We start from the raw sequence: 17635 nt of genomic DNA, 5'->3' as shown, positions 1-17635 counted from the left end.
GTTTACAAAAAGCACACGTTGAGACAAAAACACATGCGCGCACACATACAGACACACGCTCACTCGTGCATGGATACACACACACACACACACACACGCACACACGCACAGTCCATCTGTCTTTGTCTCCCTCCCACTGCGACCACCATGGGTCTGTTTGCAAAACAATGTGTGATGCTTCGCACATCACGCATGCTCACTTCATGCGGTGCATTTTCAGTTCAACATGGAGATACATTGTAGATTTAAATGCATGTGACCATTAACAGAGGAGTTAAAGTGCCCAGGAGGGTGCAGGATCCAAGAAACTAGTGGACTGACAAAGATGTTGTCGTCTACCTGAGGAGGACCCAGCTACCTGAACTGGACCAGGAACCAGGATGTGCATAACTAGGGATAAGTGTGTGTACGAGAAGGGTCAGCTTGGGGTTGGTAGTGATATGGTGCCTCCTATTGGTTACTTATGTGCATTGCAAGCAAAGCTAAAACCTTTTACACCATCAATTCTAGCCTAGTTGTTGCTAAGTATCTTAATTGGAATTCAGTGGTGGTGTCTTTTCTACTACAACAATAATATGTATAGAGAGAAACCCTTTGTGTTTTTAGAGTTTAAATGTTACAGGCTATTATCTATATATTTCTTTTTTTTTCTTCTTATTTTATTTTTCTAATAATTGTCAACAAATCGCATACAAAGACGAAATCAAATGTTTTTTGTCAGTCTCTCAACACATTCTAACTTCCCCGGGCTTTCATACGTAAATACGTTCATGTCATCAGGTGCAACAGTGTAGCTCATTGATGTGTTTCTTACAGCTTTTGGACAATAATTGAGGTCTAAGTCACAGAGAAATAAGCTGTATAAGACTTTAAATGCATTACTTAACTGTTGGTTTACTTCTGTTCATGGGATTTGATGATTATGAGAAATATAAAGGTAAACCAAACAAAACAATACCAGCAAAAAATTAGATTTTGGGATTTTTTCTGAACAAAACTAAACTCTTTCACACAAGCAATTATTTTATTTGAAAAACAGTGAATTGCTTTATACAGTTCGTAAAAAAAAAAATCGTGAGATCAGTCCTGAAACATTTCTCGTCTTTTTGCTTTTCACGTTCATCTCACGCAATCCTGTTGTAAAAAAAACAGGAGTATCCACACGTGGTCAGAGCATTCCTGTACAGCATTCAACAGAGGACAAATAAAAACATATCACATCACCTTTTCCTCATCTGTGTTATCAGATATCAAACCCAAACCTGTAGATTTCATATCTAATATTATTGGTATCAAACATTGGTCTCAAAACACACAATACATGTGTTTTCTGTATATAGGTCGTGCCGTTATATTGTATTACAATTAATGATTCAGTGTTTTGATGACTAAAGAACGCCCCCTGTTGGACCACAGTGGGAACTGGCACGTGGCTCCTCACCTCAAGATCTGATACAGGCTCAGACTAGAAAGCAGGACAATCAAACACCCAGCAAAGAATCTCTGATATGCAACTATCAGGCAGAAGGGTATTTTTTTAGAAGTATTTCTGATTGATTGATATCCGATATGACTTTGGTTCATATCATCAGAGAGAGCAAATTATATACATTTTAAGTTGATGTGGGGGGCAAAAAAGGTGAATTTTGTGAATGGGTGTCTGTACCTCAGGGGCTCTCAGCCCTTGGATGAAATGATTGAATAGCTCCGAGATGTCGGCTCCAGCCCTCTCAGGCCCACATGCTGATAATACAGGAATGATTTAACACTGAACAGTCATCCACAACAACATCCCATAGCAATAAAAGATTAGCTCTATTGCTGGAACACAAACTCAGAACATACAACCAAAAGACATCCCCTGCAGCAGCGCTGTGGTCCATGTGTCCTTATTTGCCTCAGTTTGGGAACCTCTTTTATCCTTCATTGGTTTTCAAACTGGAAAAAGTCAGTTTGGTATCAATTTGGATATTTTACAAACCTGAACGATCGTCACGGTTATTATCATCTGCATATTTCACAAGTTTGACACATTGTTATATTTGAATTAGTAGTTCAGAGCAACATTCTAATTTGTGTAACATTTGTGGCTGCATGCACCAACCATTTCAATTATTTCTGCAACTTAAACATAAACATGTTTTAATAAGTGAAACATTACTTAAACTAAATGAGTATACATTCCATTTTTCCTCTGTCTTAGTGCCGCTTTGAGCTAAATGATGTGCACAAGAAACGATATCAAATATATTCGTCAAACGGCTACAACAGAGGGAAGTTGCGCTGTCCTCTTAACAACTCACAAAGCCCTCATATTGAAGTTGCTGCATTACTTCTGCAAATGTTTCATTTCCTGACACATTTATTAATGCATGCCCGATACATTTTTAATGGGATTCAATGGGACATCTTGATACATAATTAATAAGGTTTTATGAATGTGGTTCCCTCGGAATAAGCTCTGGCAGATTCTCATGAGTTTGGTGACGCAACGTCCATGATGTTCAAATATCCTTTGATCGTAACAAATAAATAAGACAAAAAAATAAAAATACATGAAACAGTAATGACATACAAAAATGAAGGAATGTAAACAAACACGCAGGCGCACAGACACACACTCTCACTCAGAGACAAAACATCTTTATGTGAGCTATGCAAGTCGTTGTTAGCATTCCTGCTACAGTGTGTGACAGCAGTTGTTTGAAACAAGAGCGTCTGTTTTATTGGAGCAAAGCCAAACTCTGCAGCTCTGTCTGGCCCTCGGGAGGCACCGTACACATGTCACTGTTTGTACCATGCAGAGGAGCGGGTCACCCCCCCCCCCTCTTCTGTTTTGCTCACTGCACATGCTCTGTTAGCTGCTTCTTCTTCATTCACCCCCTCAGTGTTCTCGCTGGACTCTTCCACATCATCCTTTACGATGCAAACCTAGACCATAGCACAATGAGTGGTGTGTGCAGATGGGGGGTGTTTTGGAGATGTCGGTCGGTGGGGCAGGTGCTATAGCTCGCTCTGGCGCACAGGAGGCTCTAGCTTGTGAGAGAGAGCGGTGAGAACCTTGTCGAACTTCTCGTAGCGCTCCGATTGGCTGCCCTCAGAGCCGCGGCTGCCCCACAGCAGACGCATCTGAAACTCTGTCTGGAAGATCTCGTGTATTTCCGCTCGCTCCTGGAATCCTGGAGAGGAGAGGAGTTTATCAGTTACTGTTTGTAGATGACATCTTGTTTGTCATAATCAATCAACAGAAAACAAAAAAAAAGTTGACGACAAGATTGGGGAGCAGATTTTTTTCAACGACTACTTTAGTGTCTGTTCTTCCATTTATAATCGCTAAATATACATCTGGGAACAAATATTCTGACATTTTTATTAAAAGCACCCAAAAAACGTGACATAGAATATAAGCATATCAATAATACTGTAACAAAAACTAACAAAAAAATTGAAACTGAAAATCAGAAAAATTCCAAATGCATCTTAGAACGTAAGTAAATTAATTGAAAGAAAAACAATTTAGATGTAGACGGCGCAATGAACAAAATAGTGCTGAAAATTCAAATCCATCATCATTCTGTGTGACAAAATAATCTCAACTTTAAGGTTCACCAACTACTATTTCAACCACACCACGTGACCTTTATCAGCATTTGTTTCCCACATATATGACCACTTATTATCTCGTGCCCAGTCCAGATCAAGGGATGACATCTGGAGCCAGTTCCACTTGTTGATGAAGACCACGAGATGAGGCCGAAACATTATTCTGTCACACATACGGCTCCCAGGGTAAACAATGAATGTCCACGCTGACATGCTCAATTCAATTCATGAATTTACCCTTTAGATGAACTAAAAATAGCTTCGGAACAAAAACATCTTGAGCTGAACCCGTTTTGACAACTGTATGACGTAAAGCATCTTAACTTCGGCTCATAGAAATATTGATGAGGGGAGCAGACTGAGGTCAGGCTGATCGATGGCGCGATATAACAGGAAGCTGAGATGTGAGCCGATAGCTATTGGCACACTGTTCAATAATGCAGTAATGGCCTCAAACTGAGAATCATTGGGGAGGTGTTAGGGGTCAATACAGTTAACATAGTAACCACACACAATCATTACATCAAATCAGTGAAACTGAACACGCTCATTATCAACAGCAATGCGTTAACAGCATGAGACGTAACACAATGCAGGAGAAAATGGTTTATTTTCATCATTTCTTGAGGTCGGTGTGGATGAAATAATTAATCTCGACTGTATTAATGAGCGTAAACCAAAGAGTATTAGGAGTAAAGGGCTGAAGAGAAAATATACTTTTATTAAAGCCATGCTGGCACTTCTTTGAAGCTGAACTTAAGCACTTTGAGTTAAATACCGGTACTAACATCAGCATGCCAACATGGTCACAATGACAACGCTAACATGCTGTTGCTAGTAGGTATAATGTCTACATTGTATCACTAAAATAATTAGGATTCATCGCCTGGGAGCCAACATGCCACCGACCGACGCAGATGCTGTCTCAGGTCTCACTTCCAGAGACTGCCCTTGGCCTTACCCTGCATTTTGGTCTCGGTGTTGGTTCTGTAGATCGCCCCGTGATGTGCGATGGTACGCGCTGCCTCTAGGTGGTACATGACCACATCTACTCCCACCTCGGCACTCTCCCAGGGCTCCAGGGCCTCCCCGACCGCCATGCCCCGCTCCAGCAAGGACAAGACGGGGATGATGTGGGGGAAGGAAGTGTTGGCGAGGGCATTTGACTCTGTGATCACAGGAGAGTTTTCAGTTGAGTTGTAAATAAATACACACTTACCATACGCATACCAACGCATACCAACCATTTAAACTAGGGTCTCACCTTTGCCATCGTTCATATTCTTCATGAACGGTTTCAGCTTCTTCTCATATAGAATAGCGCCCTCTGTGTGTCTCTGGCGTAAAGTCACCCACGTCTGCTCCAGGCGGGAAATCTGTGGCCGCGAATGACACAACAAGAAAATGTTTTAATGCAAACCGTAGAAGATGAACGACGGTGACTTTTATCTGTTTTTATATCCGTTACCTGTGGCAGCTCAAGGGCTCTCATCACTGCAGCAAAGCCAAACATGTTGCCCAGGTTGCTTTTCAACTCTGCTGCCAATTGGATGGTCTTGTGGAGCAGTGCCGCCCTCTCCTCTGTGCTTCCCGTGCAGCCCAGCAGGTCCACTGCAATCATGATAGACATGGTGTAGAACCTGAGAAAAAGAAGAGCGTGCTATTGAATAAAATGAGTCAATAAAAGTGAATTACTGCTGCTGATAGGGAAGCAACGGGTGCAGAGCCATTTTGAAAGCCAGAAATTCACATTGTGGCAGACAGTAGTGTGTTACGAGACGAGAAGAGAAGAGAGGAGAGGAGATGGAGGGTAAGAACAGAAGAGTACAGCTAATCAATAGAGGAATTAATGAAGGAGTTTGTGAGTGATGTATAAAGGAAGACAGTGGGAAAGCAAAGCGTGTTTGTACCTCTCCAGCAGGTCAAGTCTCAGCTGGTGTCCATGCGGTAGTGTCAGTAACTCCAACCCCGAGGACACTCCCATCATCCTTTGCATCTCTGAGGTTACACCTAATATTCTCGCCACCTGTCCAAGAGTTAAAAAAAAAAAAAAAAGACATTTGCTGTTTGTGCATTGGCTGTATGAGAGTATGCAAGTCAGCATGCGTGTTTGTGCATACCGTGCAGTCCGCCATGGTGATGTGTTTAGCCGCGGTCCTTGCATCCACCTCAGCCAGCAGCTCTTTGACTTTCTTCAGCACCGACATCTCCAGAGGCTTATTCTCAGCTGGCATAAGGCAAGACTCGTACCTGCAAGACAAGAGTGTTGTTAAGATCAACATAATGTTTTTTAAACCTGGCAGGATCATCCAGTGGTCTGGCTCAAAGAAGAGTTATGACTTTACGTTCATCATGTAGCAATAAGAACCAAGTTACTAACAAATAGTAGCCATCCAACCCTCTGCCATGGATATGTGAGGCCTCTAGACATCAACAAACTGGACTAATACATCAGCAAGCCAAACTAAATACACAGTATCTATTTTAAACCAAACGACACTCAAAGCTACATCAAACATCAGTGACATTGTGCCGGTCACAGGCACACACACACTGGTGCCTCAATCATAAATTGCCTTTACTAACCAATTTCCCCCAACACTGACAATAATCCCCATGCGCCAACATTTCACAGGGGACCCTTATGTGTCCAAAGCTGCTGCCTGCTCCATCGCTGCCACCGACTCAGTGTACCCGACCATTTTCCTGTGATAAGCCTCATTCATCTACAGTGTCCTCCCTTGGCACCGTAAGCCCAATAAAACACAGCGTCTCTGACCACAGCACAAAGTTTGCCCTCAGGCTATTTCCCACAGGATTATTTGCTGTTCACTCAAGTATTTTTTCCCGAGTCTCTGCTCACTCACAGCTGTACTCCACTATTTCTCCCCTCAATGACAAAATGTCAGCAGGTACGCTCATAACCCTTGAACACACCAACTTCAATGAATCCTGCTGTAGTGATGCGTGTACGTTTAGCCTTAGCAACTGGACAATGAAACTTGATCACTGTAATTCAAATGTTCTCCATCAGTGTCAGTTTTCTCTCAACGAGAAGAATAAAACGAGAACGATTCATGCAGGAGTGACTCCCACCGTTATAGTAACGCATAGTGCATATAAAATAGTCAGCTGTTGTGTCCTTTTTTTTAAATCAACATTCTAAATGTACCGTTTTGCATATTGAGTTTATTGAGCCCCCACAATGTATTTGAAAGTATGTTTTGGACAGTTTGAACAACTTATCAGCCAATTTCTTTGTATTCTACTTCCCATCTATGGTCAAAGTGAGAAATAGTGCTAAGACTCACTCACTCCCTCACTTAACTCCTGCCTTTGTGTTGTAAATCCCTTTGATAAAGTACTTCAAATCAAATAGAAAGAGAGGTCGGGTATTCTTTGGAAACACCCTAAGGTGCGAGTTTGGAAGCCGAATGCTGTGTGTGTTTGTGTTGAATGTGTACCTGGACGGCCTGAACGAGGATGCCGTCTCCACCTGTGGTGCGCTGAACATCCCCTCCTCTCCTTCCACCCTCGCTCCGTCCTCCCTCCCTTCTTCCACTCGCAATCGCTCCACGTAGCTCTTAGTCGGGGGTTTGGGGGGCCCAGCGGGGCAAGGTCTGAGGTCACAGTAGCTCCCTGCCGTTTCTGAGGAATGCGATTGGTAGCCGGGATGATGGGCGGGCGTGCAGTGCGCCGAGTGAGAGGTATGCGCGGGATGCTCTGGAGGGCTGCTACTGGCCAAGGGGCTGAGCTGAGGGTCGCTGGAACGACGCATCTGGGGGGAGGGCGGGACGACAGCCAGGGCCCTCCCGCTCGAGTGGGCTCTCTGCCGGGTGACTGAAGAAAGAGAGAAGAGTCTCACTACCTCTCATGGAGACTTTGCTCGTGAATGTGAGTGAGAGAGCTTTTATTTTTGTATCTGTGTGTCTCTGGCACTTACTAGCACTATATGCAGGAGACAGTGGGGTTTCCCCAACAGGTGACAAGGTGCAGCGATACTCCTGAATCTGGTCCATGCTCATCGCACAGTTCCGCATCGCGTCTTTATGGTGGTGGATTGTCGACGGGCTGCAAACACAGCATTTTTAGGACTTTTTTTAAACCTTTGGGTATTGATTTAACATCCGTCAAGGCACTAAAGGAAACCTCACAACGCAGTGCAGTTCAGGGGGTCACAATTAGCAGTTTCAGATGAGAGGAATGGTGTCGATACAGATGCAAAGGTTAACACTCATGTGTTATTCAGGAATTAAAACCATTTTAGGACCTGAAAGCAGGAGCAGAGAATGCAGCAGTGTGGCTTCTTTAGAAGAGATTAACTGCAAAATTAGAATATTTAACTCATGTAAGGTGCATCCGTTCAGGTTACGGTTAAGGTGCATTATCACTTTTTTGAGTGCATTAACTCTGGAAAATATTTTCAACAATCATGCACAAGTATTTGTACACACATCTTTGCCTTCTGGAGCCCAGTGAGTCATTAGCTTTAGTTTTGTTCCATTCTTTAAAAGCTTGGTCAACTCCTTTCCATACTCCCAATGAGGCCAACGTGTACTTCTACTGTGCACACACTGTACAAACACATTTCTCTGCTCCTTCTTTGTAGATTCAAGTTTCAAAAAGCCTTGTTCTGTTTGAAACTTGAACGATCCGAGTGCAGAAGTGGCCAAGCGAACAAGTCATTTTGCAACTTCACTCTGGGGACACGAAGAGGACTTGCTGCTCGTCACTAGGGGAGGTGCTAACGGTGTTTGTGAAGGGAATCGAGGAACGTGTGAGGGAAGTGCACTAGTTTGGTGCTCAAACACAACACTCGTGTCAACATATACACACTCAAGACAACCTGCAGCTGGGCACAGGTTCCGGCTCTGGTTCTGGTGGTGCCACTGGTGTCTTAACTGGACTGGGACTGTCTGAGTCACTGATCATGTATGTAACATAAAGCAAGAATGAAATATCATGAAGACTGCAAAAAAAAGAACTGCCAGGGTTTTATAATTGCCTGCTTAGTTGTTGCATCTCTGCCACTAAAAAAAAAACGCAAACCACCCCCGGCTCACCTGTGAGGTATCATCTTCTCCGTCGTCAGCCCATCAGTCATGGTGACGCTCCGTCTCTTGATGTACGCTCCCCTCTGACTGGATGGCGAGTAGGCGGAGCTTTGCTTGCTGCAGGCCAGAGCGAAGGTGGCCTCCAGGTAGCGCAGAGGGAGCGTCCGGCTCACCGGACAGTAGATGTGGACACCGCTGGACTGGGAGACCGGCTTGCGCTGGCCAATGTAAAACCGCACAAGCTCCTGGACCGAGTCGAAGCTGTCGGACTCCAACACATACTGCACCTGAAGAGGAAGAGATGGGAGAATTTAATATGGCAGCTTTGTTTGTTTGGTATTTTCTCTTGTACCACTCCGGGAAGGGAGCCTACCCTCAAGATTTATTTAAGAATTGAGCACAACATGCTCTTAAATTCTATTATTTCTACAGTGCTTAAGACCAGTTTACACACTGCAGGAGTATCTAAATGAAACATGAATCAGTGGGCAGGGTGGGAATTGAGAGGCAGACAGAGAAGCAAGAGTTGGAACAACGGGTCAACGTGGCACACCTGCACCAAATTAGCCTGTAACGACTTCCATCATTACGGGCAACGAGAGAAAGTAGGCCTCTTCAAATGGGGGATACATCTTTGAGTTGCCAAACACAGGTGTAAATAACAACCCTAAAAAAAAGTCATTCCATTTCGGTATGATGTTTCGGTATGAGTTCATGCAGCAACACTGTCATGTCTATAAAGGCCAGTAAAGTCTAGTCAAGACTGAATACCTCAGTAAACAGTTTGACAGGTCAAACACAGGTGTGACTAATAGCATTATTAATGACTGTTCCAATGCCAGGGCTCTGGTTTTGTGCGTGCTGACTCAGCAGCAAAGCACTGGCTGAAACACCTAAATGGAACAGAGCCACCGTTAATGTTATTAGTGCGTTCAAATACTTCTGCGGCCATAATATTTAAGATGCCATGCTTTTGTGGCTATTCTGACCCACAATCCTCTGCACAGATGAAGATATATCACATCGACAGAGCCGCCGAGAGAGCACAGACTGACGACAGCTCATTGACTGAACCCTCAGTGACCGATGACAGAGCATTCAATGTTCAAGGCACAATGTTATGACAGTATGTCCCAATTGTATGCATTCTGCATCCAACGGAAGGTACTTTAAGGGCTGAAACAGACAGCCAGTCAAAGATTGAATACACACCTTGGTCTCATTGGATTTGACCAGGACTTTGCTGATCTTGAAGTGCAGCACCTCATTGTCCCATCGACAGGTCAGCACGTAGTCACCCACGCTGGTCAGAGAGTCACGCACGAGGAAATCCCCATTACGTACAACCAGAGTCTCTGACACCTAGACGGAGAAAAAATATATGTATGTGATTTAAAGTTAGTAAAAACAACACCGGCTCCAATCTTAAAAAGCTGGAAGCCAACTTGTCTCACTGAGCCACAGCATTCTGACACAATTGTTGAATAATTGAATTTATAGAATCATGATTATTTATAACAACGCCTTAGGACTGCCGTTTCTCTGAACACACACACACAACTATCTCTCTTCCTGCCAAAAATGTCTTTGCTATGCACAGCTTGAATCGGCAATGATGGATGAAATACCAGCGACAATGGCTGGAATGATTTTCTGAGGATAGCAATATTGTAAAGATTTAAATGAAAGTTATTTTCAATGTATTGCCGAAACGTGCAACCCCTGAAAAAGCCAGCTCCCATTCATGTCAAATGTAGCAGCGTCTGGCTGTATATCTTGCCGATACCAAACACTGCAATGTGTCTCTGGTGTCTGCGAGAGGACACGGCAAATATTGACGTTGTCGTAGTCATGTCGGAAAAGAGAAACATATTTCAAACAGAGTGGCGTTCCCTTTCAAATGACGTGCATAGAGACGAATGACGAAGGCGTGACACGTTCATATTACTCTACACGGGAAACAAGGATGCATGAAATATGCAACGCAGCGCAGCACAAGGTAAACAGTGCTTCAGAGACCAGCAGGAGGCAGTATATACACAGATCAAAAGCTCCAAGCAAGCACAGGATCCTTTCATCTCTTCCATAACGAAACATAATTCTGTTGTGGAGGGTTTTAGTCGCTTTTTTAATCTCACTGCATTTAAGAATATACCACATATATTATATTACACTGTCAGTTCAGAACAAAATGCATAAAAATATATATAAAAGGAAAGCCACATTGGTGCATACACTTAATGCCTTGTGCACATACAAGAAGTCTTCACTTAAAAAAGGAAGAAGAACGAGAAGGAAGAAACGAGCAGGAAGGATGGACTGGATGTACAGCACCAGCCACGTGTGTGTGAAGTCTAATCTCGAAGTATTGTTTTGGTACCCAGAGGGCTCAGGGTTTCCCCAAGTTTCCACTGGAGCAAACTATGAATAAATGAATATTTTATGTAAATTAAAAGAGGAAAGACTCACAGATGGCTGATTTGAATCTGTGTCTGTGTGAGAGTGAGACCGAGAGCAGAGGTTGACCGAGAGACAGAGGCTGCGTCTATGAACGAGTAGACCCTCCACATGTGTGTGCCACGTGTGTGCGTGGGCATTTCTGTGTGTGGGTGGGTGCAGGTCTGTTGTGTGTATCTGTGTCTCAGTCACCAGCTGTGACACTCAACAGCGTACATCGGCGACACGCACAGCTGTCTGTTTTGGCAGAGTTTCCCCTCCTTCTGAACGCTAAAGCAATTTTTACTGAGCTGTGACAGACGATGGGATTCAGTAATCGGTGTCGTTCTGTGTGTAAAGCATTTAAACTGTGCTTTCAATGCCAGAGACTTTGGCCAAGTACTCGCTCAACGAATACTATTGGTTGACAGGCACATCAACCCACACAAATACGATTGTGTTTGGACTTTTATCTCATGTCTTTTTGAAATATATCATGAAATGTGGGAAATAAAAACCAATACATCTTCATTCATGATCTACTTCACTGACACAGGGACGAAGAGAGAGTGACATGAAGTTTAACAGACTAGTGACTCATTAAGTTTATTGTTATTTAGTATGAAAGTTTAGCCATATAGTGGAAACACATTGCAACTAACGGTTCTTTTTTAAACATCCATTCAGGACTCCCAGTGTAAAGACTAATTCCATGTTCTCTGCTGTGCATGCGTAGGTTCCACAGTGTACTTCAGCGCGTGGTTACCTCTCTGGGTATGTGTCCATGGTACCAGCCATGGCTCCTGATGTCAGCAGCACTCAGTTTCAGCTCCTCCTCCAGCTCCTTACGAAGTTTCTCAGGAGGAGATTCCAGCAGGTACTTCTCCTTGGAGAACTGCGTGGAACAAACACAAGAGGACAACGCGGCGTCAGTTTATCAGTCTACAGACAACTTATTTATTCAGGTCCATCCCATAGGAGATTAGGATCTCATTTTTCAAGAGAGACTTATATAAATAGATTCATACCTACATCATTTGGAATTTACAATACAAAAATAAATATAGATCAGGTAGGCCTACAATATTGCAATACGGGTTTTTTGTACGGTTTTTAGATACAGCAGAGCGTCGTTGACACAAATACACACAGAAAAACACACATGTGTTACAGAAGGCAACACAGCAGGGAAGCAACACTGTGTACTGCCTTCCACACAAGCACTCTCTCACTCACACACACACACACACACACACACACACACATGAAACAATCAAATCGACCCTGACCTGATTACTAAGAGGCAGAAATTGTCATGAGTACCCTTATTGTTCTCATGTACAGTGGCGACCTAGCTTTAGCTGTAGAGTGTGGTCACTCAGGATGGCTTATAATGATGCCAGATACACATTGCTGTGTGTGTGTCTGTGTATTTGGCATCATTACACACAAACAAACGGAGCAGATTTCAGATTTCAAAGCTTCATCTTTCTGTTTGCACGAAAAAACAAACGTCACTGGGGTGAAAAACATGAAAATAAATTCCACTGAATACTTTCATGATTATTTAAATACAACTAATCTTCAAGCTACGCGTGTATGCGATAATAACCGAAAGCATTTCAGCTTCTTAGGTGATATTGACACCAGCATTGTTTGAATTCACAAACAAACTGTGCACAATAGCTGTATAAATAAATGAATGCATTACAATAAAGCGTTTGAAGATTGCATGCGATCTACTCAGGAACTATTTGAGTGGGTATGGAAAGGAAACCATGAAATCCCACACTGGGACCTTGATGCAACGTGACGACGCCATATCAACCGATGATTGTGGAAAGATTGGGGTCAGAGAGATGATCTTAGATGAGGCAAACAGGGGACACGCAAGCAAAAAACGCACACAAACAACCTCAAAACCAAACGGATAGAAATCCACACAGGAATAAACAGCGAAAGGAAATCATTTCAACTCTGCCAATATGAGGAGAAATGAGGCTGGGACCAAAATAAACAGTACACCGCCTTGTCTCTACGGCTACCCTGTCGTTCCTCCTAATATTTTCCTTCAATCTCTCCCTCCCTCCCTCTCTCTCGTATTAGGCTCAATGTTTTCCTCCTACTTTCTCTCCTGCACACTCTTTTCCCTCCTGCCGTCCGTGCATCTTCCTCTCAAAATATCATAAAGTTTCAGTAAGTTGTTAAGACTTTTGCCGAATGTGTGCGACACAGAGGCAAAGACATCGTAAGAGGGTGTGAGCGACGATTGGAAACTGACGATCTGTGTGTGTGTGGAGTGTGATTCCAACTTCCCGCATGAGTGCGTGTGTCATGAGGAGACTACAAGAGCCAAACAATCGATCCTATCGTCGCCAGGTCACTGCAGGATGAAATTATTAACTTCCTCCTCGCCACCCTCTCTTCTCCAATCCTCAGGGGAAGATGGAGGAACACCGCCGTGGGGGCTCACCCACTCCCAGATTAGATTTGAGGTGTGTGAGTGTACGTGTGTGTATGCGTGAAGAGGCCAATAAAAAGGTGCAGAGGGGTCAAGTGTGCAGTTATTGCTTTTCCTTGTCTCCCTGGAAACCCAGGCGAGGCCTGCCACTGAACTGATGCTCGACAATGAACTTGGTGTGTATAATTGTGTGTGTGTGTGTGTGTGTGTGTGTGTGTGTGTGTATATATATGTGAAGGGTTATGGGGAAAATTGAAATGTCAGAGGGGCTCTATTTATGATTCGGTTCATGGAATAGGCTGACATCAGGGGGGCCAACATTGAAAGAGGGGAGAAAAATGGATTGACAAAACAGAAGCGGTGAAGAAAAAGTGATTCGACAAGGACACAGAAAAAAAACATCAACTTTATTGTATTCTATACGAGGGAAATTGAAAGTATGCTTCCAACACACACGCACAAACACACAGGTAGCCATTAATCTAAATCCATCCCATGGTAATATCAATATGTATTCTTTTGTGTCGCAATAGCAGACACACTCTTAAAAAGAGAGGGGGGGGGGGGGGGGTGACAGATATGACGTATAGATGTGAGAGCACAGAAAAGGTGAGAATAAAGAATATAATTATATTCAGGACAAATGTGCCGACTGGTGAGAAAAGGGGACGACACAAAGGGAATTCGTCCAATGTGAGACATCTACAAAGACCGGTATGACACCACTATTCTAATAACAATGACTACAATGGTTTAATGCAGCTCTTATACCCCCACTACACTTAGTCCTTGGTTGCCATATCAACATATTGTGTTCGTTTGCTTGCAGGTGTGTCAAGAAGAGTCTTCCATCTTTCATCGTGTTAGTCGCAGTAACTCGACTGACTGTACTATACTACTACTAATATTAATGGTTATTCGGATACTGCAGAATGATGATTTCTACTATCTATCAGACAGACAAAAACTCATTCATGTAGGCAGATACTGTACGCAGGGAGACAGGTAGCCCATGAGCAGATGAGATTTTAGGCAGTTTAGGAGCTGATGCAGGACTTTGTTTCCCCTGGGGGGGGGGGGGGGCGAAGAGAGGAAAAGTGATTAGTGTGTGTGTGTGTGTAGGATGGGTATGGGTGTCCATTCATCCATGTAGGCGTAGTTGCATACGTGTGTATTCTACATGGGGGGGGGGGGGGGGGGGGGCACTATCCAAGGATGGAGCTCTATTTTTGGTGAGCAAGGATAAGAGCACTGTCGATATAAAGACTGGCTTCGAGACTTTCATTTTAACAGTGGGTGTACTGTATACATTGAATGGATGGGGGTGAGTCTGGGAATAGGCTGTAGGGGTTAGGGGCGTGTGTGAATATGGAGTTAGAGATAAATGCACAGTGTGATACATCGCCTAATTTACACAAACATGCACTTGAGCCTCTTTTCCTCACAGTGAGCCAATTAGACGGTTTCCTTGGATGACTTCAACACACCCTCCCTGAGTGAAGAGCGACACTGCTATCACTCAAGATCAGTGAGAGAAAAAAACATGGACTTAAAAAGGAAAATAAATGAAAGGGATGATAATGGGGAGAAATTCTAAATGTATGCACATATTTATACATAAATTATGCACGCACACGCCTTTTTTTAGCACGTTGTGTGTGTGTGTGTACTGCGGCTCGTGGTTTTGTTCTGTTGTCTGTTCCACAAAAAATTGGTTATTTTATATGTTTATCTCTTTGTCCATTTTGCAGTCTTGCTGTATTCTTTGTTTTCTGTGCCAGTATGCAGGGTTTGCAGTTCTCAAATAAAGTGAACATGGACATTATATTTGATTCAACAAACAATCTGAAGAGTCATCACAGCAAGATTCAACTAAAACCATCTCATTACTGTGGTTCGGTTCACTGTGGAGTCAAAAATACACAGCCACAGGTATTTACAATGCACGACACAGCGGGAGGTAAGAGTGTTCACTCTGGCACAAATCAGCATGTTGCTGTTTGTGGTTGAACTAGTTTGTTTGCCAATTTGTGTGGAAGGAGCACAAAGGCGAGCACCGTGAGCAATTTATAGGGATGTGACTAAAAACAAACAACTCCAGGAGTGAGGGCACGAATGAGAAATGAAATGGAAGATAATTGCTAAGTATAAAAAGCTGCAGGGGAGAAAAAAAAACAGTCTCATTTACCAGCATGGATGCAAAGGGGGAAACAAAGAGAGGAACACATTCCAACAGAAGAAGCACCCACAAAGGAGAGGCATGGCTTCTAAACAGACTGCAGCACTTAGATCTCAGCTCATGTCAGAAAGCATCTTCTTTCCGTTTCTGCTCGTGGGCTCGCCTCTAACCCCGTTGTCATGGTAACGCCCCGAGTGGGAGTGGTGGTGACAGTTAGGGGGGGGGGGGGGGGGGGACTGGATTTGGGTGATTTGGGGGTAGAGGGGTGGGGGCAACTCCTGGTCATGTGCACACACACACATAAGGTCAGAGCCCTGCATTCCCTTGATCGGCTTTCTCTTTCTCCTCCTCTCGCCCCCTTTAACTCTATGTATCCCCTCTTTTGGAGAGATGGAGACCAGGATTATCGCATAAAGACCGCTGAATCCTCCTATCTCCGATTACACACACACACACACTAGGAGTTAACGTGTATGTACGTGACCAATATCACCCCTCTCCATGTTATAATCCCTCCGTGCCCTCCGGCCTGATTTCCACTGTTACGTTCACACTGGTTCACACGGGTATAATAGTCTTTAACGCACATGTAAAATGATACGAGCATTAAAAGGGAGCGCTGATAACATTAGGCCTTTCATATTTACGCTGTATTTTTTTCTTAGCAAGGTGGGAATGGCATTGAACCAGAGCTAATGAAACTGCTTTTGCAATGATGCAATAAAGAAAGCTCAACAGTGGGTTCAGTCTGAAGTCGACCTGAGCCACTGCAGTATAACACGCCTGAATAGTTGTCAATGGGATTTTTGATTGTATCTTACAAGGGAGACTCAACCACGATGGAGAACGCCGATCAATATATCATGAATCCCTTTTTGAAATGTGTCCGTTGCAACATTTTTGTAAGTAACAATTCATGAAAGAAATCATCCAGCGCGACATGCAAGATAACGGGTGTAATAATAACAGCCCGAATATAATTGATGCAGCAGCGTGATCAGATGACACACAGAGATAGATAGATAGATAGATAGACCGATAGATATAGGAGTGGTGTGAGCTGTCAGTCAGTATGGTGTCAGAGAAGAGACTCCCTGGATTGAGTGGCAGCTGATGGACAGGATATGACATACAGCTCCACTCCCACTGAGACTGCAGGAAGCACAGTGCGGCTCTTCACCGCGGGGTTCCTCTCTCTTTCTCAAAACGACTCTCTCAATCTGCTCTACACACTTTCTCCATGAGATGATGTCTTTTTCTCTTTTCCTAGGTTATCTCCTCCCTTCCCTCAACCCTGTTCTCTCCATTACCTCAATTTATAGACATGACAGTGACAAACGCATCATTTTAGAAAATGAAAATTCCTACATTTTGTTCCGACATTAGTGTTGATGGAAAGCCTGTACCTTATGATACCCGATTCCACAATGAGCACTGTCCTTTACTGCCTTATCGTTGACTGACAAATATAACATCTCTTTTAGGAAAATATTGACTGCAACAAAAACATATAGATCAGATTCTTGACTCAAAAATTGTGCCAAGGACTCGGAGGTATTTATAGCATCTCTAGTCCTCTGCAGGTTCAACCTCCATGAATCAGAGGACAGGACAGATGCCTGCCTGCTATGTTGCCTGAGAGACACTGCCCCGGGGAAAAGAAAGTCCTCAATTAACCCTTGTCTGCTCATGAAGCTTAATTGCTCTGACAATAGAAAGTGACCTTGATGAGCATGTCAACATTTGTATCAACTCCTCTCGTGTGGATTATGGCGGCTGGACAGTAAGACGACTGTTTGAAAAGAGAGAGGGAAAGGGGGGGGGGGGGCATGTCCCTCCCAACCCAACGCGTGTGGAAGTAGAAGTGAAAGCACCCAAAACGTCTGTTAGAATCATCCTTTG

At 43.6% G+C, this 17635-nt stretch overlaps 1 protein-coding gene across 4 annotated transcripts in view; it reads right to left on the bottom strand.

The window, feature by feature from the left end:
- Positions 1–1080: 1080 nt before the first annotated feature.
- Positions 1081–17635, bottom strand: part of sh2d3ca (SH2 domain containing 3Ca) — a 51595-nt gene continuing 35040 nt past the window's right edge. For 2 of the 4 annotated variants that reach the window (XM_079290069.1, XM_079290068.1), the window contains exons 2-13: positions 11860–11988; positions 9870–10019; positions 8667–8944; positions 8450–8527; positions 7547–7674; positions 7068–7443; positions 5724–5853; positions 5514–5629; positions 5072–5243; positions 4868–4979; positions 4565–4771; positions 1081–3179 (exon numbers count right to left, since the gene is read on the bottom strand). In XM_079290069.1, the coding sequence (XP_079146195.1) occupies positions 3004–3179; positions 4565–4771; positions 4868–4979; positions 5072–5243; positions 5514–5629; positions 5724–5853; positions 7068–7443; positions 7547–7674; positions 8450–8527; positions 8667–8944; positions 9870–10019; positions 11860–11988 (2052 nt within the window). In that variant the 3' untranslated portion in view covers positions 1081–3003. The remainder of the gene's footprint in view (positions 3180–4564; positions 4772–4867; positions 4980–5071; positions 5244–5513; positions 5630–5723; positions 5854–7067; positions 7444–7546; positions 7675–8449; positions 8528–8666; positions 8945–9869; positions 10020–11859; positions 11989–17635) is intronic. The other 2 variants (XM_079290071.1, XM_079290070.1) reach the window with 1 other exon arrangement.

Source organism: Melanostigma gelatinosum (assembly GCF_949748355.1).
Source record: "Melanostigma gelatinosum genome assembly, chromosome: 18".
In the NCBI taxonomy this organism is placed as follows: domain Eukaryota; kingdom Metazoa; phylum Chordata; class Actinopteri; order Perciformes; family Zoarcidae; genus Melanostigma; species Melanostigma gelatinosum.
The sequence above is the reverse complement of the archived record's forward strand: the minus strand, read 5'-3'. Positions and strand labels throughout refer to the sequence as shown.